This window comes from Heterocephalus glaber, unplaced genomic scaffold (assembly GCF_053883595.1).
Source record: "Heterocephalus glaber isolate CG9 unplaced genomic scaffold, H.glaber_assembly_v1.0 deba00001004, whole genome shotgun sequence".
NCBI lineage: Eukaryota > Metazoa > Chordata > Mammalia > Rodentia > Bathyergidae > Heterocephalus > Heterocephalus glaber.
In genome coordinates this window covers 1,431,759-1,447,745 of record NW_028258179.1, presented here as the reverse complement: position 1 = coordinate 1,447,745, position 15,987 = coordinate 1,431,759, and the positions used below count along the sequence as shown (strand labels likewise).

The 15,987-nt window shown below is 38.9% G+C and overlaps 1 protein-coding gene across 1 annotated transcript in view; it reads left to right on the top strand.

Moving 5' to 3' along the window:
* The window catches only part of Col4a4 (collagen type IV alpha 4 chain), a 165,928-nt gene that overhangs the window by 90,200 nt on the left and 59,741 nt on the right, over window positions 1-15,987 (top strand). Inside the window, exons 12-21 of the mRNA XM_087209310.1 lie at window positions 1,315-1,377; window positions 3,094-3,129; window positions 3,326-3,367; window positions 8,401-8,481; window positions 9,277-9,330; window positions 10,127-10,186; window positions 11,074-11,118; window positions 11,374-11,427; window positions 12,368-12,437; window positions 12,973-13,077. Of these exons, the coding sequence (XP_087065436.1) occupies window positions 1,315-1,377; window positions 3,094-3,129; window positions 3,326-3,367; window positions 8,401-8,481; window positions 9,277-9,330; window positions 10,127-10,186; window positions 11,074-11,118; window positions 11,374-11,427; window positions 12,368-12,437; window positions 12,973-13,077 (610 nt within the window). The remainder of the gene's footprint in view (window positions 1-1,314; window positions 1,378-3,093; window positions 3,130-3,325; window positions 3,368-8,400; window positions 8,482-9,276; window positions 9,331-10,126; window positions 10,187-11,073; window positions 11,119-11,373; window positions 11,428-12,367; window positions 12,438-12,972; window positions 13,078-15,987) is intronic.

Below are 15,987 nucleotides of genomic sequence, written 5' to 3'. Positions count from 1 at the left end.
CTTCTGCTGCTAGCTACATAACTCGCAGGGACCACAGAGTCCAAAATGAAAATCTAAGTTCCTTGGTCAAAAATGATTAAGAATTTCAAGGTGGTGGCAGCAGAGTGTTAAATCCGTGTGTGACGGCGCAGGTCCCATGGCCACGAAGTGGACTCCCTGTTGCCTTCCCCTTCTACCTCTTAGTGGTCACGTGGCATTGCTCAGGTACACGCAGACACGTAAAATTTCGGGAAGTAGGTCTGCTTAGCAACTACGTGTATGATACACATAACTGCGCCTCCTGCCTAAGGACACCAAGTGGAAATGATCTTGGTCTGTCTCTCTACCATTTTTACCTGCCGAATCAGTAACCGTGAATTATATTTTATATCTTGCCCCATCTTTTCCTGATTATATTAGTCCTTCCAAATCATAAGATTAAAATTGAAAGAAATTTTGACTCCTGATCATCCTATAATTTGGCCTTGCAGTTTCTTGGTATTGACAGATTTATTTTCTTGGGTTGGTTTCCTTGGTATTGTCTGAAGCTCAGTAATAAATGAGATCTCCTTGATGTTGCTATTAAAATAAACAGCAGCTCATCTTCATAAAGAAGGCAACTTCTGTACACTCACAAGTTATATTGTTAGACATGGAAGTGGGGTGGAAGGCATCTCTCCACCCGTCCAGCTCGCCTGGCTACAGCCTTCCTTTGCCAACGTGCATAGCTATGCTGTGACTTTCATATTTCATACAATTGCTTATGGTGAAGTCACTTTGATCCTGGGCTGAGTGTGACATTCCTGATCACTTTGCTCTTGTAGGCCACCTTTTATGCATATAGAAAAATGTACAAATGCATGAATATTTAAATATTAATGTTAAATAATCCTAATATTTTAAAAAAAATCCAGAGGTGATATAGATGGAGTTTAGGAATAGCTAGCACCAACTTTTCTTTATTCTCAACTTTTTATTGGTTGGTTTGAGATCGGGTCTTGGCGTGTTTCCCAAACTGCTGAGCTCAAGGGCTTTTCCTGCTTCAGCCTGTGGAATAGCTGGGCCTAGGCTGATGGGCCTCAGCGCTGGGTGTTCTTGTCTTTCACTCGTACAAGATGCATGTGTTAAATCTTGTATTTCGGAGTCTGAACTGAATCCGATCATGGAGTAACAGAGCTGTTGCTGCCTTCCAGCTGAGCTGAAGATCATCCAGCCGAGCAGATGCGGTGGGATCGGGTGATGGGGAGGTCTTTATGCACCTGGGATGACACGCACCTCACTGTGAAAGAGGACTGGGGCTGTTTTAATGAATGTGCTGAGTTCTCTCCTGTCTAGGGATCCCGAGGTGCTCGAGGACCCACAGGCCCAATGGGAGGTCCTGGAGCCCCCGGCTTGACAGTAAGTGCAGCGCTGCTGATGCTGTCCCTCCCACACCCAGAGGCAACACAGAAATAGATGTAAAAAGCGGAACTGAAGCCTCGGGTCAGGCCCAGTGGGCTTCTTGAGTCCTTATGACCTTGAGAATCCGCAAAGCCCCACCATCCTTGGCAGGAATCCACGCTCATACAGGCTCCCTGTGTGACAAGCCAGCGACATCGTGTTTGTATGGAGCAGTCCGTCATCCACGATATGAAGTCCGTCATGCATATCTTTTATTTTTCATTGACATACAATAATTGTATATATTCAAAGGGCACAGTGGGCTATTTCAACATAGGCATCCGATGTGTAATGATCAAATCAGGAAATTAGTGTATCACTTTGAATGTTTACTATCTATTTGTATTGGAAATATTTAAAACCTTCTCTTTTAGCTATTATAAAATTATTCTTATTAGCTATATTCACCCTCCTGTGCTATAGGACACTAGAAATTAATCCTCTTTTCTAACTGTACTTCTGTGCCCATGAACCAACTCTTCTCTCTGCCTCCTTCTCCCCTATCCAGGCTTCCTAGGCCCTGAACTATTTCACTCTCTATTGTTTGGCCATTCTATGAGATCATTTTCTTTTTAGCTTTTACATATGAATGAGAACATAATAAGCATGTTTTATTTTTATTTTATCTTTTTGCTCCAATTCTTTTATTGGTACACTTTAGGTATACAATACGTTTACATTTATCATTGGGTGCTTGTACCTGTCCATGATGTATCTTGGTTCTTATTTTTTCCCCGATTCCCTGTGCTCCCTTCACCCCCTCCACCCTTCCCTATTTACAAAGACTTTGTTTCCATTTTTTCCTTTTCTCATAATTTTTCCTTTCCCTTCTTTCCTTTCACCTTCCTCTCCCACTTCCCCTACACCTTTGGACCTTTTCTTCCTATTTCAAATTATCAATTATTCTTTTTAATCATTTTAATCCTTATTTACACTTTCAGTTTCTCACACTAGAGAAACTATTCAGTATTTACACGTCTGTCCTATTTATTTCACTTAAGAGTATCACCTCAGTATGCATCCATTTAGCTATAAATGACTCTAGTTTCTCATTCTTTATGGCTGAGTAGTACTCCATTTTATTAAAAAAACCACATCTTCTTTATCCAGTTTCCAGTTGATGGGCACTTGGGCTGTTTCCAAGCTTTAGTTATTACGAACTCTGCCACTATAAACATGGGTGTGCATATATTGCTGTGGTGTGATTCTTTTAATTCTTTTGGGAAGATACCCAGTAGGGGAATAGTGGGGTCAAATGGGACCTCTAGTCCTAGGTCTTTGAGGTCTCTCCATACTGATTTCCACAGTGGTTGCACCGGTCTACACTCCCACCAGCAGTGGAGTAGCGTTCCTCTTTCTCCACAGCTGTGCCAGCATTTGTTATTGGTTGATTTCTTGCTAGCAGCCATTCTTTCTGGGGTGAGGTGGAATCTCTATGTTGTTTTCATCTGGATCTCTCGAATGACCAGTGATGTTAAACATTTTTTCACATGTTTATTTGCTGCTTTTACTTCTTTGAGAAATATCTGTTCCTTTCAGATGCCCATTTTTGAACTGGGAATAAACATATTTTAAAATCAAGTGTTTCCTACATAGAAACTTGGGGCAACCGGTGAGATATGTTCTGATGTCTATGACTGGTAACTGATTTGTGGTATTTTGCCATTGATCCAGGGAGCTCCAGGTCACCCTGGGAGTCCAGGTTTCAAGGTAGGTGGTCATGAGTAAGGTACATAAACAGAACCCACTTAATGAAGTAACTAGCATCTGGCATTTGTCAGACTTACATCTTTCCTCCTATCAGACTCCCCAAAGATTTGAATGAACTTCATTAAAAATCTTACTTGCTTTCTATTACTTTTTTAAAATTCAAAAGTGATTAGGTTTACTTTCTTCTCTTTTTCAGGGCAATCCTGGTGTTGGAGTAAGAGGGCAAATGGGGGACCCGGTAAGGATCCCGTTTTGCATGGAGGAGCAGATGTGACAGTGTGTGTGCAGTCTAGTCGCGGAGGCTGTCCTGATTAGTATTTAGCTCGTGTTCGCCATCTAGCCGCTGCCCACTTTCATGGCTGAGAACTTCTCTTGGCTGAGTTACTGTAGCCCCACTACCTTTACCTGTAAAATGATGGACAAAACTTAACACTAAACTCAATTTATACAATGCATTTCACTCTAGCAAGAAGAGATGTAGCACTTTTGACTATATGTATCTCCAGAGCAATGGTTTTGCTTAATTACTGCTTTGTCAGGCCCACTTTCCAAAATCTCATCAGAATCCTGAAGTCCATAGCCGAGTATAAGTGACAGGAATATGAGCACTTAGGAGCACGCTCCGCCTTTCCTCTACCCCTCCTCCTTACACCTCCCCTACTTCCAGGCCCTCCTCACTGTCCTCCCTTCCTCACATGTAGTCCTTCCTGCTGAAGCATGAAACTTACTAAAGATGCTCTTTAGAAAAGTGATTTCAGATGGTAGCTCATCTGAAACAATCTGAATGTCCAACAGCAGGTGAGCGCTCTTTCAGTAAAGATGGGCAGATAGCTACTGGGCATCTACTCTAAGCCAGGCTACGATTGGCACTGAGTGTGTGCACTTAGCAAGATAGACCCGACTCCTGCTCTTGTGGGGTCCTGGCACGGTCAGCTGTGGCATAGTCATTAGCAGGACAATGCAGTAGCCAAAAATGCAGGTGAAGACTTCATGATGTGGGGAAATGTCCATGATATAATGCTGATGAAAAAGAACAAGTTAAAGGCATATAACCCAACTTTGTAAGAGCAACGACAACAAAAAGACAGTAAAATAGCACTGAGAGAGGGAGTCTTCAACCTGAATGCTCCTGATTGTTCATTGTTTTAGGGGACTCTCCTGTGGGTTTCAAGATCTTTCATAGCACCTCTGTCTTTTACCCACTGGATGCCGGTAGCACCCTTTCCCCTCAACTGTGACAACCACAAATGTGTCAAGATGTCCACATGGGAACATCCCTGGCAAGAGGCAGTTTCCAGTCACTTCCCTCCCCTTCTAACCTTGAGAACCACTGACTCAAATGACTGAATGAAAACACACTGACATAATCTTTGTCACACTCAAAAAGTCATGGGCCCCTGAGAATGTTTGTCAACACCGGAAGCCCACATCCCCACATAATCGAGACCCAGTGCCTCACAGGGCCAAGCAAGCATTGATGCCGTGTAGCCTTCAGTGCCAAGGCAACTGGACGCGTTTGCAAACTCAGGCCATAGAATGACGTGGATGTATTTGGCCATGAGGCGGCCTTTCCAGTGATCCAAAATACACTGGCATTAGTGCTTTTAGATGGTCAGACAAATGAAGCACCCTCTGGAATTTTGATACAGAATTTTCAGGTGTTCAAGAATATTTTAAGAAATATTCCTAATAACCCTATTTTAAACACTGCCCTAAATGATGGCTACTAGTTGTTCCCAGGTGATATGATTATGTACCTTTTTTTTGTATTAAATTCTTTTATTGGTACATTTTAGGTATACAACACAATTACATTTCTCACTGGGAATTGTACCTTTACATAATGCATCTTAGTTCTTATTTTTTCCCCATTCCTAGCCCTCCCTTCACACCCTCCACCCTTCCCTATTTACAAAGGCTTTATTTCCACTTTTTCCATTTCTCATCATTTTTCCTTTCCCTTCTTTCCTTTCCCGGCCCCTACCACTACCCCTACCCCTTTGGACCTTTTCTTCCTATTTTACATTATCGATTATTCATTCTAATCATTGGTACATTTTAGGTATACAATATAATGACATTCATCATTGGAAATTTGCACCTTTCCATAGTCTCTCTTGGTTCTTATTTTTCACCCTTGCCCAGCCCTCCCTTCAACCCCTCCATTCCTCCCTATTTACAAAGATTTTGTTCCTATTTTTCCATTTTCTCATATTAATCCCATTCTCTTCTATCCTTTCCCCTAGCCCTCCCACTTCCTTCTCCTTTGCCCCTTTTCTTCCTATATCACATTACCTATTATACATTTAGTCCTTATTTACACTTTCAGTTTCTCACACCAGAGAAACTATTTGGTATTTACACATGTGTGTCCTATTTATTTCACTTGAGTATCACCTCAATGTGCATCCACTTAGCTATAAATGTCTCTAATTTCTCATTTTTTATGGCTGAGTAGTACTCCATTTTATATAAAAACCACATTTTCTTTATCCAGTCTCCAGTTGATGGGCATTTGGGCTGTTTCCAAGTTTTAGCTATTACAAACTGTGCTGCTATGAACATGGGCACACATATATCACTGTGGTCTGATTCTTTTAATTCTTTGGAGAAGATCCCCAGCAGTGGAATAGCGGGGTCAAATGGGACTTCCAGTCCTAGTTCTTTGAGGTATCTCCGTACTGATTTCCACAGTGGTTGCACCAGTCTACACTCCCATTCCAATTGAGATCCCAGCAGGATACTTCATAGACCTTGAGAAAACAATCCAAAAATTCATTTGGAACAAGAAGAGACCCAGAATAGCAAAAGCAATTCTAGGTAACAGAGACATGGCAGGGAGTATCACAATCCCCAACCTGCAACTATACTGCAAAGCTACTGTGATAAAAACATCATGGTACTGGCAAAGAAACAGACTTGAGGACCAGTGGAACAGATTAGAAGATGCAGAAACAACGACAGACACACTCAGCCATCTCATCTTTGACAAAGGAGCCAAACACCCTCACTGGAGGAAAGATAGCCTCTTTAATAAATGGTGCTGGAAAAATCGGGCTTCAACTTGCCAAAGATTAAAACTAGCCCTGTATCTCTCACCATGCACTATACTAAAATCAAAATGGATTAAAGATCTAAATATTAAAATAGAAACTCTGAACCAGTTGGAACAGAGGTTAGATAGAACCCTTGAAGACATCAGTGTAGGAAAAGATTTTATGAACAAAACCTCAGTTGCCCGTGAACTAGCACAATCAACAAATGGGATCTCTTCTTATTAAAAGGCTTCTGCACAGCAAGAGAAACCACCAGCAGTGTGAAGAGACAACCCACAATGTGGGAAAAAATCTTCACCTCTCTTCCTCAGACAAAGGTCTACTATCTCAAATCTATAAAGAACTTAAAAAGATCAGACCTCCCAAATTTAAAGACCCAATCTAAAAATGGGCATCTGAAATGAACAGACATTTCTCAGACAAAGAAGTAGAAATAGCAAATAAATACATGAAAAAATGTTCAACATCATTGGTCATTCGAGAGATGCAAATGAAAACAACGCTGAGATTCCCCTTCACTCCAGAAAGAATGGCTGCTATCATGAAATCAACCAATAACAAATGCTGGCAGGGCTGTGGGGAAAGATTATGTACCTTTTTACATATTATTCTTCATAGTTTTCTTTCATATGTGTGTTTTTGACTGCACTGACTATATGGTACTTTTACAATATGAAAAAAATACTAGGGTGGCCCATATTTTAAAGAAGTTCCCTGTTCGTCGGCCTTTATGGGATGTCCTCAAACTTACCTCAGCTATGAGAATAAGTGTGTTTATCATTACCCACACATATCGGTCATTTACTCATGAGTTGTTTATGGGTTTGGTTTAATCATTTGTTTATGCAATATGCAGATTAGCTGGTGTACTAACACTTTATTAGCTACCAGAATATAGCAAGGGTAAAAGAAAAGACAGTGTTTCTTGGCTTTTCTGTAGCTTCCCACATCTATGCAGAGATTGAATTCTTTTTTTCATATAAACTTGAAATAGTATTCTTTCAAACATCCCACCTACCAAAACCAATATGGCTTTAGTAATTATATATTTGAGAATTTACTTTGTTATTAATGCATGGCTGTAAGCATCTTATGTATATTTTCTATTTAATAAAATGATGCTTTGAAGTAGGCAATATTGTAACCTCTTTTTCACCGAGAGTAAAAGTGAGGTGTAGAGGAATTTAAGAAACTAGAGCTAAGAGATATTGTAAAGAAATAGCCCAGTGCCACAGCCAGCAAGGGCCTGGTGTGAAAACACAGGTGAGCTGCTCACAGCCTGCTCTTCACTGCCCAAGGGGGACCATAATTCTAAGTGCAGAACCATAGTGACAATCAGAAAGATATGAAGTAACCATCTAACCAAGGATGAGAATTCAGTGTTGTGTTATGGAAAAATCAATTCAAATGACATTTTTTCTCCAAGGCAACAGTATCTATAATAACACAAATGGAAACTTGGCTAATTATTTTATATAGTTTAAAAATATTATTGAAAGTAAATAAGAAATAAGCTAAATTTATTTAATATAAAATTTTAAAACCCAGCCAGTTTAGATTGGCTTACAGATCATAGCATGTTTTTATGATAGATTATTTGATAGGCATTAAAAATCATGATTCTGAAGAAGTTTTAGTATAATTGGAAAATGCTCAAAAATTGTCATAAAAATATGATTGTTTAAAAATTAGATAAAATCCAGGCTGGGAATTTAGCTCAGTGGTGTCATGCCCGCCTTGCAAGTGCAAGGTCCTGAGTTTGATCCCCAGTACCAAAAAAACATTTAACAAAGCATAAATTATATTGTATATTTTAAATTATGCCTATGTATTATATAGTGTTATTCTGCTTATGTACTTTTAAAATTTCATTTAATGCACCATTTGTTCACATATTGTATGTGCGTTTGTATATATATAGATATGTGTGTAAACAACCACAAGGAATTATACCGACTCTTTAATAGAGATTATCTCTAGATGGTAATATTATGAGTCATTTTTATTTCTAAATTTATATTCAGTTGTATGTATAATATTTCAATAAGAAACAAAAGCTATCATTTTGAATTATGTGACACTTTTGCCGTGGGTTATAATTTAAATCCATGACACACAAGGTTGGAAACGTTATAGCATAATGTATGAGTAAAAGTCTTCTTTGTTTCAAAACATAAATTAACATGCAAGTCCCATTCTCCTGGGTTTTTTTAAGGGTGAAGTTGGCCAACAAGGTTTTCCTGGACCCACCCTATTGGTAGAGCCACCTGATTTTTGCCTCTATAAAGGAGAAAAGGTAACACCTATTCATAAGTCAAACCATAAGTCACCTTAAACACTTCCTGAACACACACCTATGACAACACAGTGCTGCGTACATTATATGCATCACATTGCTGATCTCAAAGCTGCCTTAACAGGCCACTGTGATAATTAGCCCCATCATATTGGGGTGGATTATAAAGGATTGGAAGGTTACTGTGTTCTCAAGTTTACTCAGATGCTGAATGGCGTACCTTGTTCTGGCTCCTATCTTTTGCCAAGACCTCCACAAGACAGGGCCTCATGAATATTGGTTTGATATGTGGACAGAAAAGACCACAGCAGCAAGCTCAGTTATCTCTCCTTGGATGTTATGAATGTGTTTGATGTATTCATAACTGAAAGGGTAACAAATGCGTAGAGCTGAGCATGTAATAGACTCTGGCAAATGTTAATTCATTCACCTGTTACCCTTGGCCACACATAGAATCTGTTATTTTTCTTTTTTCAATTACTGGTTAAATTCCACTACTTCAGAAGGAGCCACTTCTTTCAGTGACTTTCTCACATTTACATCTATAGCCCTAGTTCCATGGTGGTCTACCCCACACCTCATGCATTTCTTACACTGTCTTGAAGTGTCAGGGTCCTGAGTATGCTAGGATCTGGGTCCTGGGTATGCTGGGATCTTAGTTGCTAATTACTGGCAGGTGAAGAGTAGTCCCTTATTAACATAAATTAATGAAACAGATTGTCAGAAGAGATGATTTCTAAGAGATGGAATCTGTATGATACATAAGTCAGATTATATTCTTTATGATTTTTTTAGGGTGTAAAAGGAATTCCTGGAATGATTGGACCTCCAGGACCACCAGGACTCAAGGTAGTTCATTTAAGTATCTTTTTCATTTGTATTAGGTGCTGACTTAATTTCAAATTTTATTTTGCATGAGGTGCCATTGTTTTAAATGCTAATCTATATGAAGTGTGATAAAAATATAGTGAATGTTTAAATTTTAAAATTTATTACAGTAAAAGACACGTTACCATTATCCACTTCAAAATATTTCCCTTTGCTTCAAACACACTTCTTCTATAGTTCTTGCCACTCTCTGAAGTAGCTGTGGAAGTCCTCTTTCATGAGTGTCCTTAGTTGCACTGTCAGGGATGCCTCCATGTCCTGAATAGATTCACAGCATTTCCCTTTCATGGTCACTTAGACTTTGGGGAAGACTCAGAGATCATGTGCTTCCAGATCCAGTGAGTAAGGTGGATGCGGACACACCATAATGTTTTCACTTGGCAGAAACTGCCATAAACATTTTAAATCAATTCAGGACATCGAGGCAGCCATGACAGCACATCTAAAGAAATTCACAAAAGTGGAATTCCAGAACTGCTTCAGAAAATGACGCAAATGATGGGATAAGTGCTTCCAAGCCAGGGGAAACCCTATGACGGGGGATTAATGGCAATGTGTCTTTTACTGCAGTAAATTTTAAAATTTTGATTTAAATATTAACTATACTGCCTAATCATACATTCACATTACTAGACTTTGTACTATCACATTGTAATTCTGTAGGATCTCTAGATTAATGTAGTTGTTTTAAATTGTTGATTGCTTGTTTATGAAATAGTGTTGCTTGAACCCTTCTAAGTGCTGTCATCTTTTAAAGGGAGAACTTGGTATTGGGGTGAAAGGAGAGAAAGGCATTCCTGGCTTCCCAGGACCTCGGGTAAGGGTCATTTGTTCTTACCTTCTTTGAATTTAGAGGCATTGCTCTTTTACAGATTTGTAAGAGTAGATTTATAATTGCCATGAGCTCAAAAGTAGAGAACATCTTACATAAGAACCATATATTTTGGAAAACAAGAATTATGTGATAGGTAAAAGTCCCAGAGCATTCCTTCTATTGGCATCATTTAGATAAATGAAGCATGCAGAAGACAAAAACTATGAGGCAAGTGACAGGATTATGGCCTCTCTTGTATGGCTTGCTGTCAGTGTGATAGTTATTTGGAATGGTTAACTTAAGCCTATTCCAAAAAAATAAAATGCTGATCTAGGAATAGGATTTAGGGAAGAAGCTCAGTATCAGACCAGTAACATCACCACATGTGTCATTAATGGGATGCCCCAGGGAGCCACCATACAGTTCCTAGCTGGCCACAGGGATTGAGCTTATTTGACTCTAGATTTGGCACTAAATGGGGTAACAGTGGCTTCCACGCTCCTTTTTATCATGAATCCATGGTCATTTTTTGGTGAATGATTCACAGAGCAACTCTTAATTTCCAGATACATATAGCGCAGTGATTTTAAAGATAGTTGACCTAGTGTAAGTATTAAATTAAACAAATTAAAATTGGAAGTCAAAACAACAAACGTACATTCTTAATTAAAACATTGGCAATGACATGAATCAAATAAGATTAAGGATCAAAGTAGCAAAAATTATAAATAAATGGAATCTGTTTTATATTTATTTCCTTTTACTCAACTGTTTTTGCACACACAACTAAGTACGCCTAGAACAATTTGATAAGGTAAAAACATTATACAATGAGCCGGCTGATGCATTTTAATTTGATTCTGCTTGTTGATTTTTCCTGAATCAATTAGGGTTACCCTGGTTCCTACGGATCTCCAGGCTTTCCAGGATTAAAGGTAAATATGCATCATTATAGAGATGACAGGTACCTTTCCATTAGTAAATGCAATCCAACATCTTTCAGAGATTGTGCTACTGGAGGCCAATGCTTCCAGCAATTGGGAAGGCAGACACATTCATTTCATGGATTACAGGATTGACTTCACTCAGAGCCTCAGTGAGCCTGTGCTGTTCAAATTACAGGCAGATGAGCTAATGTGTTAGCCGAGTATATTTAATTTTTAAAAATACATGCTTGTGCTTGTTTGTAGGGAGACCAAGGGCCCCCTGGAGACCCTGGGGTATTTGGATTTCTTGGCCCAAAGGTAAAAAAAAAATGATCCTATTTAAATATATTCTGATAAAAATCTCATAGCCCATATATTACTTAATTTATTTTAAAAAGTATTTTAAATAATTATTCAAAAATGTAACTTTTGAAAGAGTTTTATATCATTTTAATGCACGCTGTGTATTAGTATGCATGATTACTGTATTAGCCTATCATTATCATATTAAGCATAATCATGGCGTGGCGTTTGCTTGTTTATTTATTTATTCTGCTGGCAATGGAACCCTGGGCCTTGCACCTGGTAGGCAAATACTCTACCACTGAGACACATTCCCAGCCCTATGATTATGTGATACATTTGAGAAATGATTCTTTTAAAGGTAAATAATAATAAGTTTCCAAAATTGCATGGAATCACACAGTGTTGAGATGAAAAACAGTGTCTCAGAGAGCTGTCTGCTTTTACTACCATGGCATGCTTTTCTTTCCTTTGTAACCTCTGTGATCTTACATTCAGTAGTTGCTCACAACAAGCTGTAATGGCACTAAGGAAACATGATTAAGATTAAGGGAGACCATATTTGCTGCTAAAATGAAATGAGGATTCAGAATTTACAGGTGAATAAATTATTTGTACTAGAGCACCAAGTTACATATTAATGCCTATACTATATCTAAAAAAATTAGTGACTTCAGAAGTATTTAATGTATGGGCATAGAAAAATTTTGTTGGACTTTAATTTTTTTTTCTTTTGTGAGAGTTTTGTCAGTTCCTTATTTACCTCTTTGTGTAGGCAGGAGATCAATATATCTTTGTTCTTCCTGAAATTCCATGAATCATTCTTTTCTCTAGTCAGCCTACAATCTCTACTCATATGATTGTGCAAGTGGCCTTTCTAATATTTGTTTAATGCCAGGAAACATGAGTTAAACAGTCGCACTTCCAAGAAAACTGAACAAATGAATAATTTCAGGGCGATCCTGGAGACCGCGGGTACCCGGGACCACCAGCTGTTTTGGTAACTCCAGCTCCTCCACTCAAAGGTTTGTGTTGTGTTCAGTTCCTCCACAGTTTATCCAGAAACAGGATGACTTGTGTGTCCCAGACAAAAGAGTCTGGCCCATAATCCCTGTAGTTTGCACACTAGGCAAGTTAATGCCAGAAATTTAACATGAAAATATAATTATACATGTGCAGGTAGAGATGTACATCTTGGTTCATGTCTCATGGTATATCAAATTTTATTTTAGTTTATAAACTGTATGCTGTGATTTCTATAATGAACATTTTCAGAAAATATTTTTAATTGCTAAAATATATAAGATCATTTGACTAACACCTACCGAGGTGCTACTTCTTAGTTAGGAGCCTAAATCAATGACAAACAGAGGTGTACTATAAGTTCATGTGTGGAAGACAGCGTGAGGGTACCCAGTCCAAGATATTCCACCTAAACTGTGGCAAAAAACCACAAGAGCCCCCTAATTACATTTCTGAAGCCTCACAAAAAGTTATTGTGTCTGAATTAAAAAATGTATGCAGCATTGGTTTATTGACACCTGTCATGATTTTTGGCAGGTCCTCCAGGGGACCGAGGATCCCCTGGCCGCTATGGAGAAATAGGAGATATTGGACCCCCTGGTCCCCCAGGTCCTTCGGGCCAACCAGGGGAAGCTTGTCCAGGTATGAATCCACTGCATGTTACGTGCTAGATTCCCTGCAATGTATCCACCAGCAATCCTCAGTGATAGTTGATACTGAGATCATCTTAGGAGTATTTAAAAGAGATCAATGCCAATGGTCACTGCAGACTCAGCATATTGGGCTCTGCAATGTAAAATGTGGCCCTGCATTTCTAATGTACAGCCAGGGTTAAGAATAACTGGAATAAAATCAATTGAACATTTGTTAGGAAAGAATACAGGCTCCTTAGCTGGACATCAAATTCTATCAGTGGTGTTGTGGGGAATATATATATATATATACACACACACACATACATACAACAGGCTTTCCCCAAGATTGCAAATAAGATTTGAAACTGTGGCTAGAGTTTCCCCCACCCTCTTAGAAGGCTCTCCTTGTTGACATCTACTTGTAAAATTCCATTCATCTACCATTTTCTACCATTTTAAACTTTCTACATGAAATGTATTAAAAAATTATGACTGAAAAATAAAACTTCGATTCAGCCTTACTTCAAAGAAAAGGCTTTCCTCTTCTTAAAATAAAAACAAAAACAAGAGAACTATAGGTCATAGTGACATTTGACTAAAAGCCTGGGAAAGAGTCTTATTGGTATAAGGGCCATGAGCTCCTTGGGGAGCTAGGCTGATTAATATTCCTGGGAAGGCTGGGAATAAAAGTTAGAGGACATTTGCATTCTGTGAACCCAGGAAAGCAGAGTAAACCTGTGAGAGTAGAAAGTCTTGAATAAATGTAATTTTATCCAGCCTGTGTCTCATTATATTTACTGAGAAACCCTAAGAAGTTTTAAAGATATTCAGCTTCTAACTGCAAAACTCTTGTTTCATCTGCAAGTCTAGCTTCTACTTTGCAGGTTTGAATGACCCCAAAGGTACTGCAGCTACGTCTAGATCATTTAATCTTCACACTGTCTTGACTTAATTGATCCAGGATTGTACAAATCAGATAGAATATTCTGTTGGTCAGAAAGCACTAGACTCTAGGCTTAGATTTCTCCCTTTGGTATTGTTGATAATAAAATAGTGTCTCCAGCAAGTTGAAACCAAAACCCAATGGGAGTAAATAACAAGGGTCTCTAGAAGATTCAAGCTCAAATATATAGGAGGCTTTTAACTCCACAAGCATTTTAAAAATAAATTAACCCAGTGGCTTTCCAATATTGACCGTGATCCATAGTAAGAAATGTACTTTATCTTGCCTTCTGTTTATATTACATTACTCAAACTTATATATGTAATCCCATGGACTGAAACAAACTTCACAGCATAATACCTTTTTGGTATGTGATATACCCTATTTTCTATTCTATTCTTTGGGAAAAATTTTAATTCTTACCACAAGTTCATTGATTTCATGCCCTACTGTGGCAGGATCAAGGTTGAAATACAGGGCAACCCATTCTTTCTGTGGTAGAGGATTAAGCATCCTCCCTAGGAATGGGCAAAGACAGTGGGAAGCATCAAGGTCACCCAGTGATTGTGGAAAATCCCAGTCAGGTCTTGGGAGGAGCAGGAAGCCCGGATGGCAGCCAGATATACCAGGGGCACATTTTCATTTGTTCTCAATACATCATAGTATATAGCCCTTAAAATACGTATAATTTTTATAGTCATCTGCATTACATACCATAGGATGAGGGTTTTAGAATCAGACACTTGTAATCAGATCTCAGCCTTAGCATTTAGTGGCACCATGTAGGATAGTACTTTGAACTAGAAATACTCCAATTTCTGCTACTTATAAACTGTCTAATTTTAGGCATTTATTAAACACCTCTGTGACTCAGTTTTCTCATTTGTAAAATGGGCTCTTGTTAGGATCGAAAGAAGTTATATGTAGACAATCCTTAGAACACATAGAACATAGCCTGGTGCATAGTAAAGACTGAATGCATTAGCTATTATTTGACAATGTTTCTGATATTTGGCCTCAGTTTTCTGTGTCTTTTATCTATAAGATATAAATTTAGCAGGTTTTTGTGGAGAAAAGATAATGTTTGCAAGTATATGTGAAGCCTCAGCATATATGCGCATGGTAACCATAGCTATTAATTTAACCTGCATGCTACGTCCCTGGCTACCGACAGGGTTTCCATTGTCTGTTGCTGAACAAATTACCCTAAATCTAGTGGATTGAAACAGTAATAATTATTATATTACCTCTCACTCTTTCTGTAGTTTAAGAGTTCAGGAAGAGCTAAACTGAGATTTCTGGCTCAGGGATTCTCAAATGGTCAAGTCACATAGAGGCAGGAAGTAGAGATTCAGTTCTAGCTGATAATCTCTTTTCTGTACATCTTGGTTACCTTTTTCATTGCTGAGACAAAATACCCAACACCCAAAGTTAAAGGAGGAAAGGTTTATTATAGCTCACAGTTTGTAGCGGTTTCAGTGCATAGTTGGCCGTCTCCAAGGCAGGGTATCACAGCAGAGTGGCATTGCAGAGGAGAAACAGCTCATGGCAGGCAGAAGGCAGGAAGGTAGCTAGGCAGCGAAGTATTGAGGAAACAAGCAGCAAGTGGCAGCAGCACCCATCTTTCTGTCCTTTATATCCTATCCTGCCTACATGGCCTTAGGGCGGTAGCACTTACACCCGAGGTGGCCATTCCCATTATCTACACCCAGGACTAGACAAATCAATCAGTCGACTAATTTAGTAATCACACACCCTTAATCCCAGTATCACACACTCTAGATCCATCTACCTTTGGAAAGCTCCACCAATGACCACATGAGGCTTTGGGGGAACACCTAGAGATGAGCCAGAGCACTGTATTTGTGAAGTTTCAGAGCCTCCCCATGTGGGTTTTCTATTATTTAGGCTTCCATGCAGCACTGGAAGGTTCAAAGTAGCACAAAGTAGCACAGTTGTCTACCTGGCAGCTCA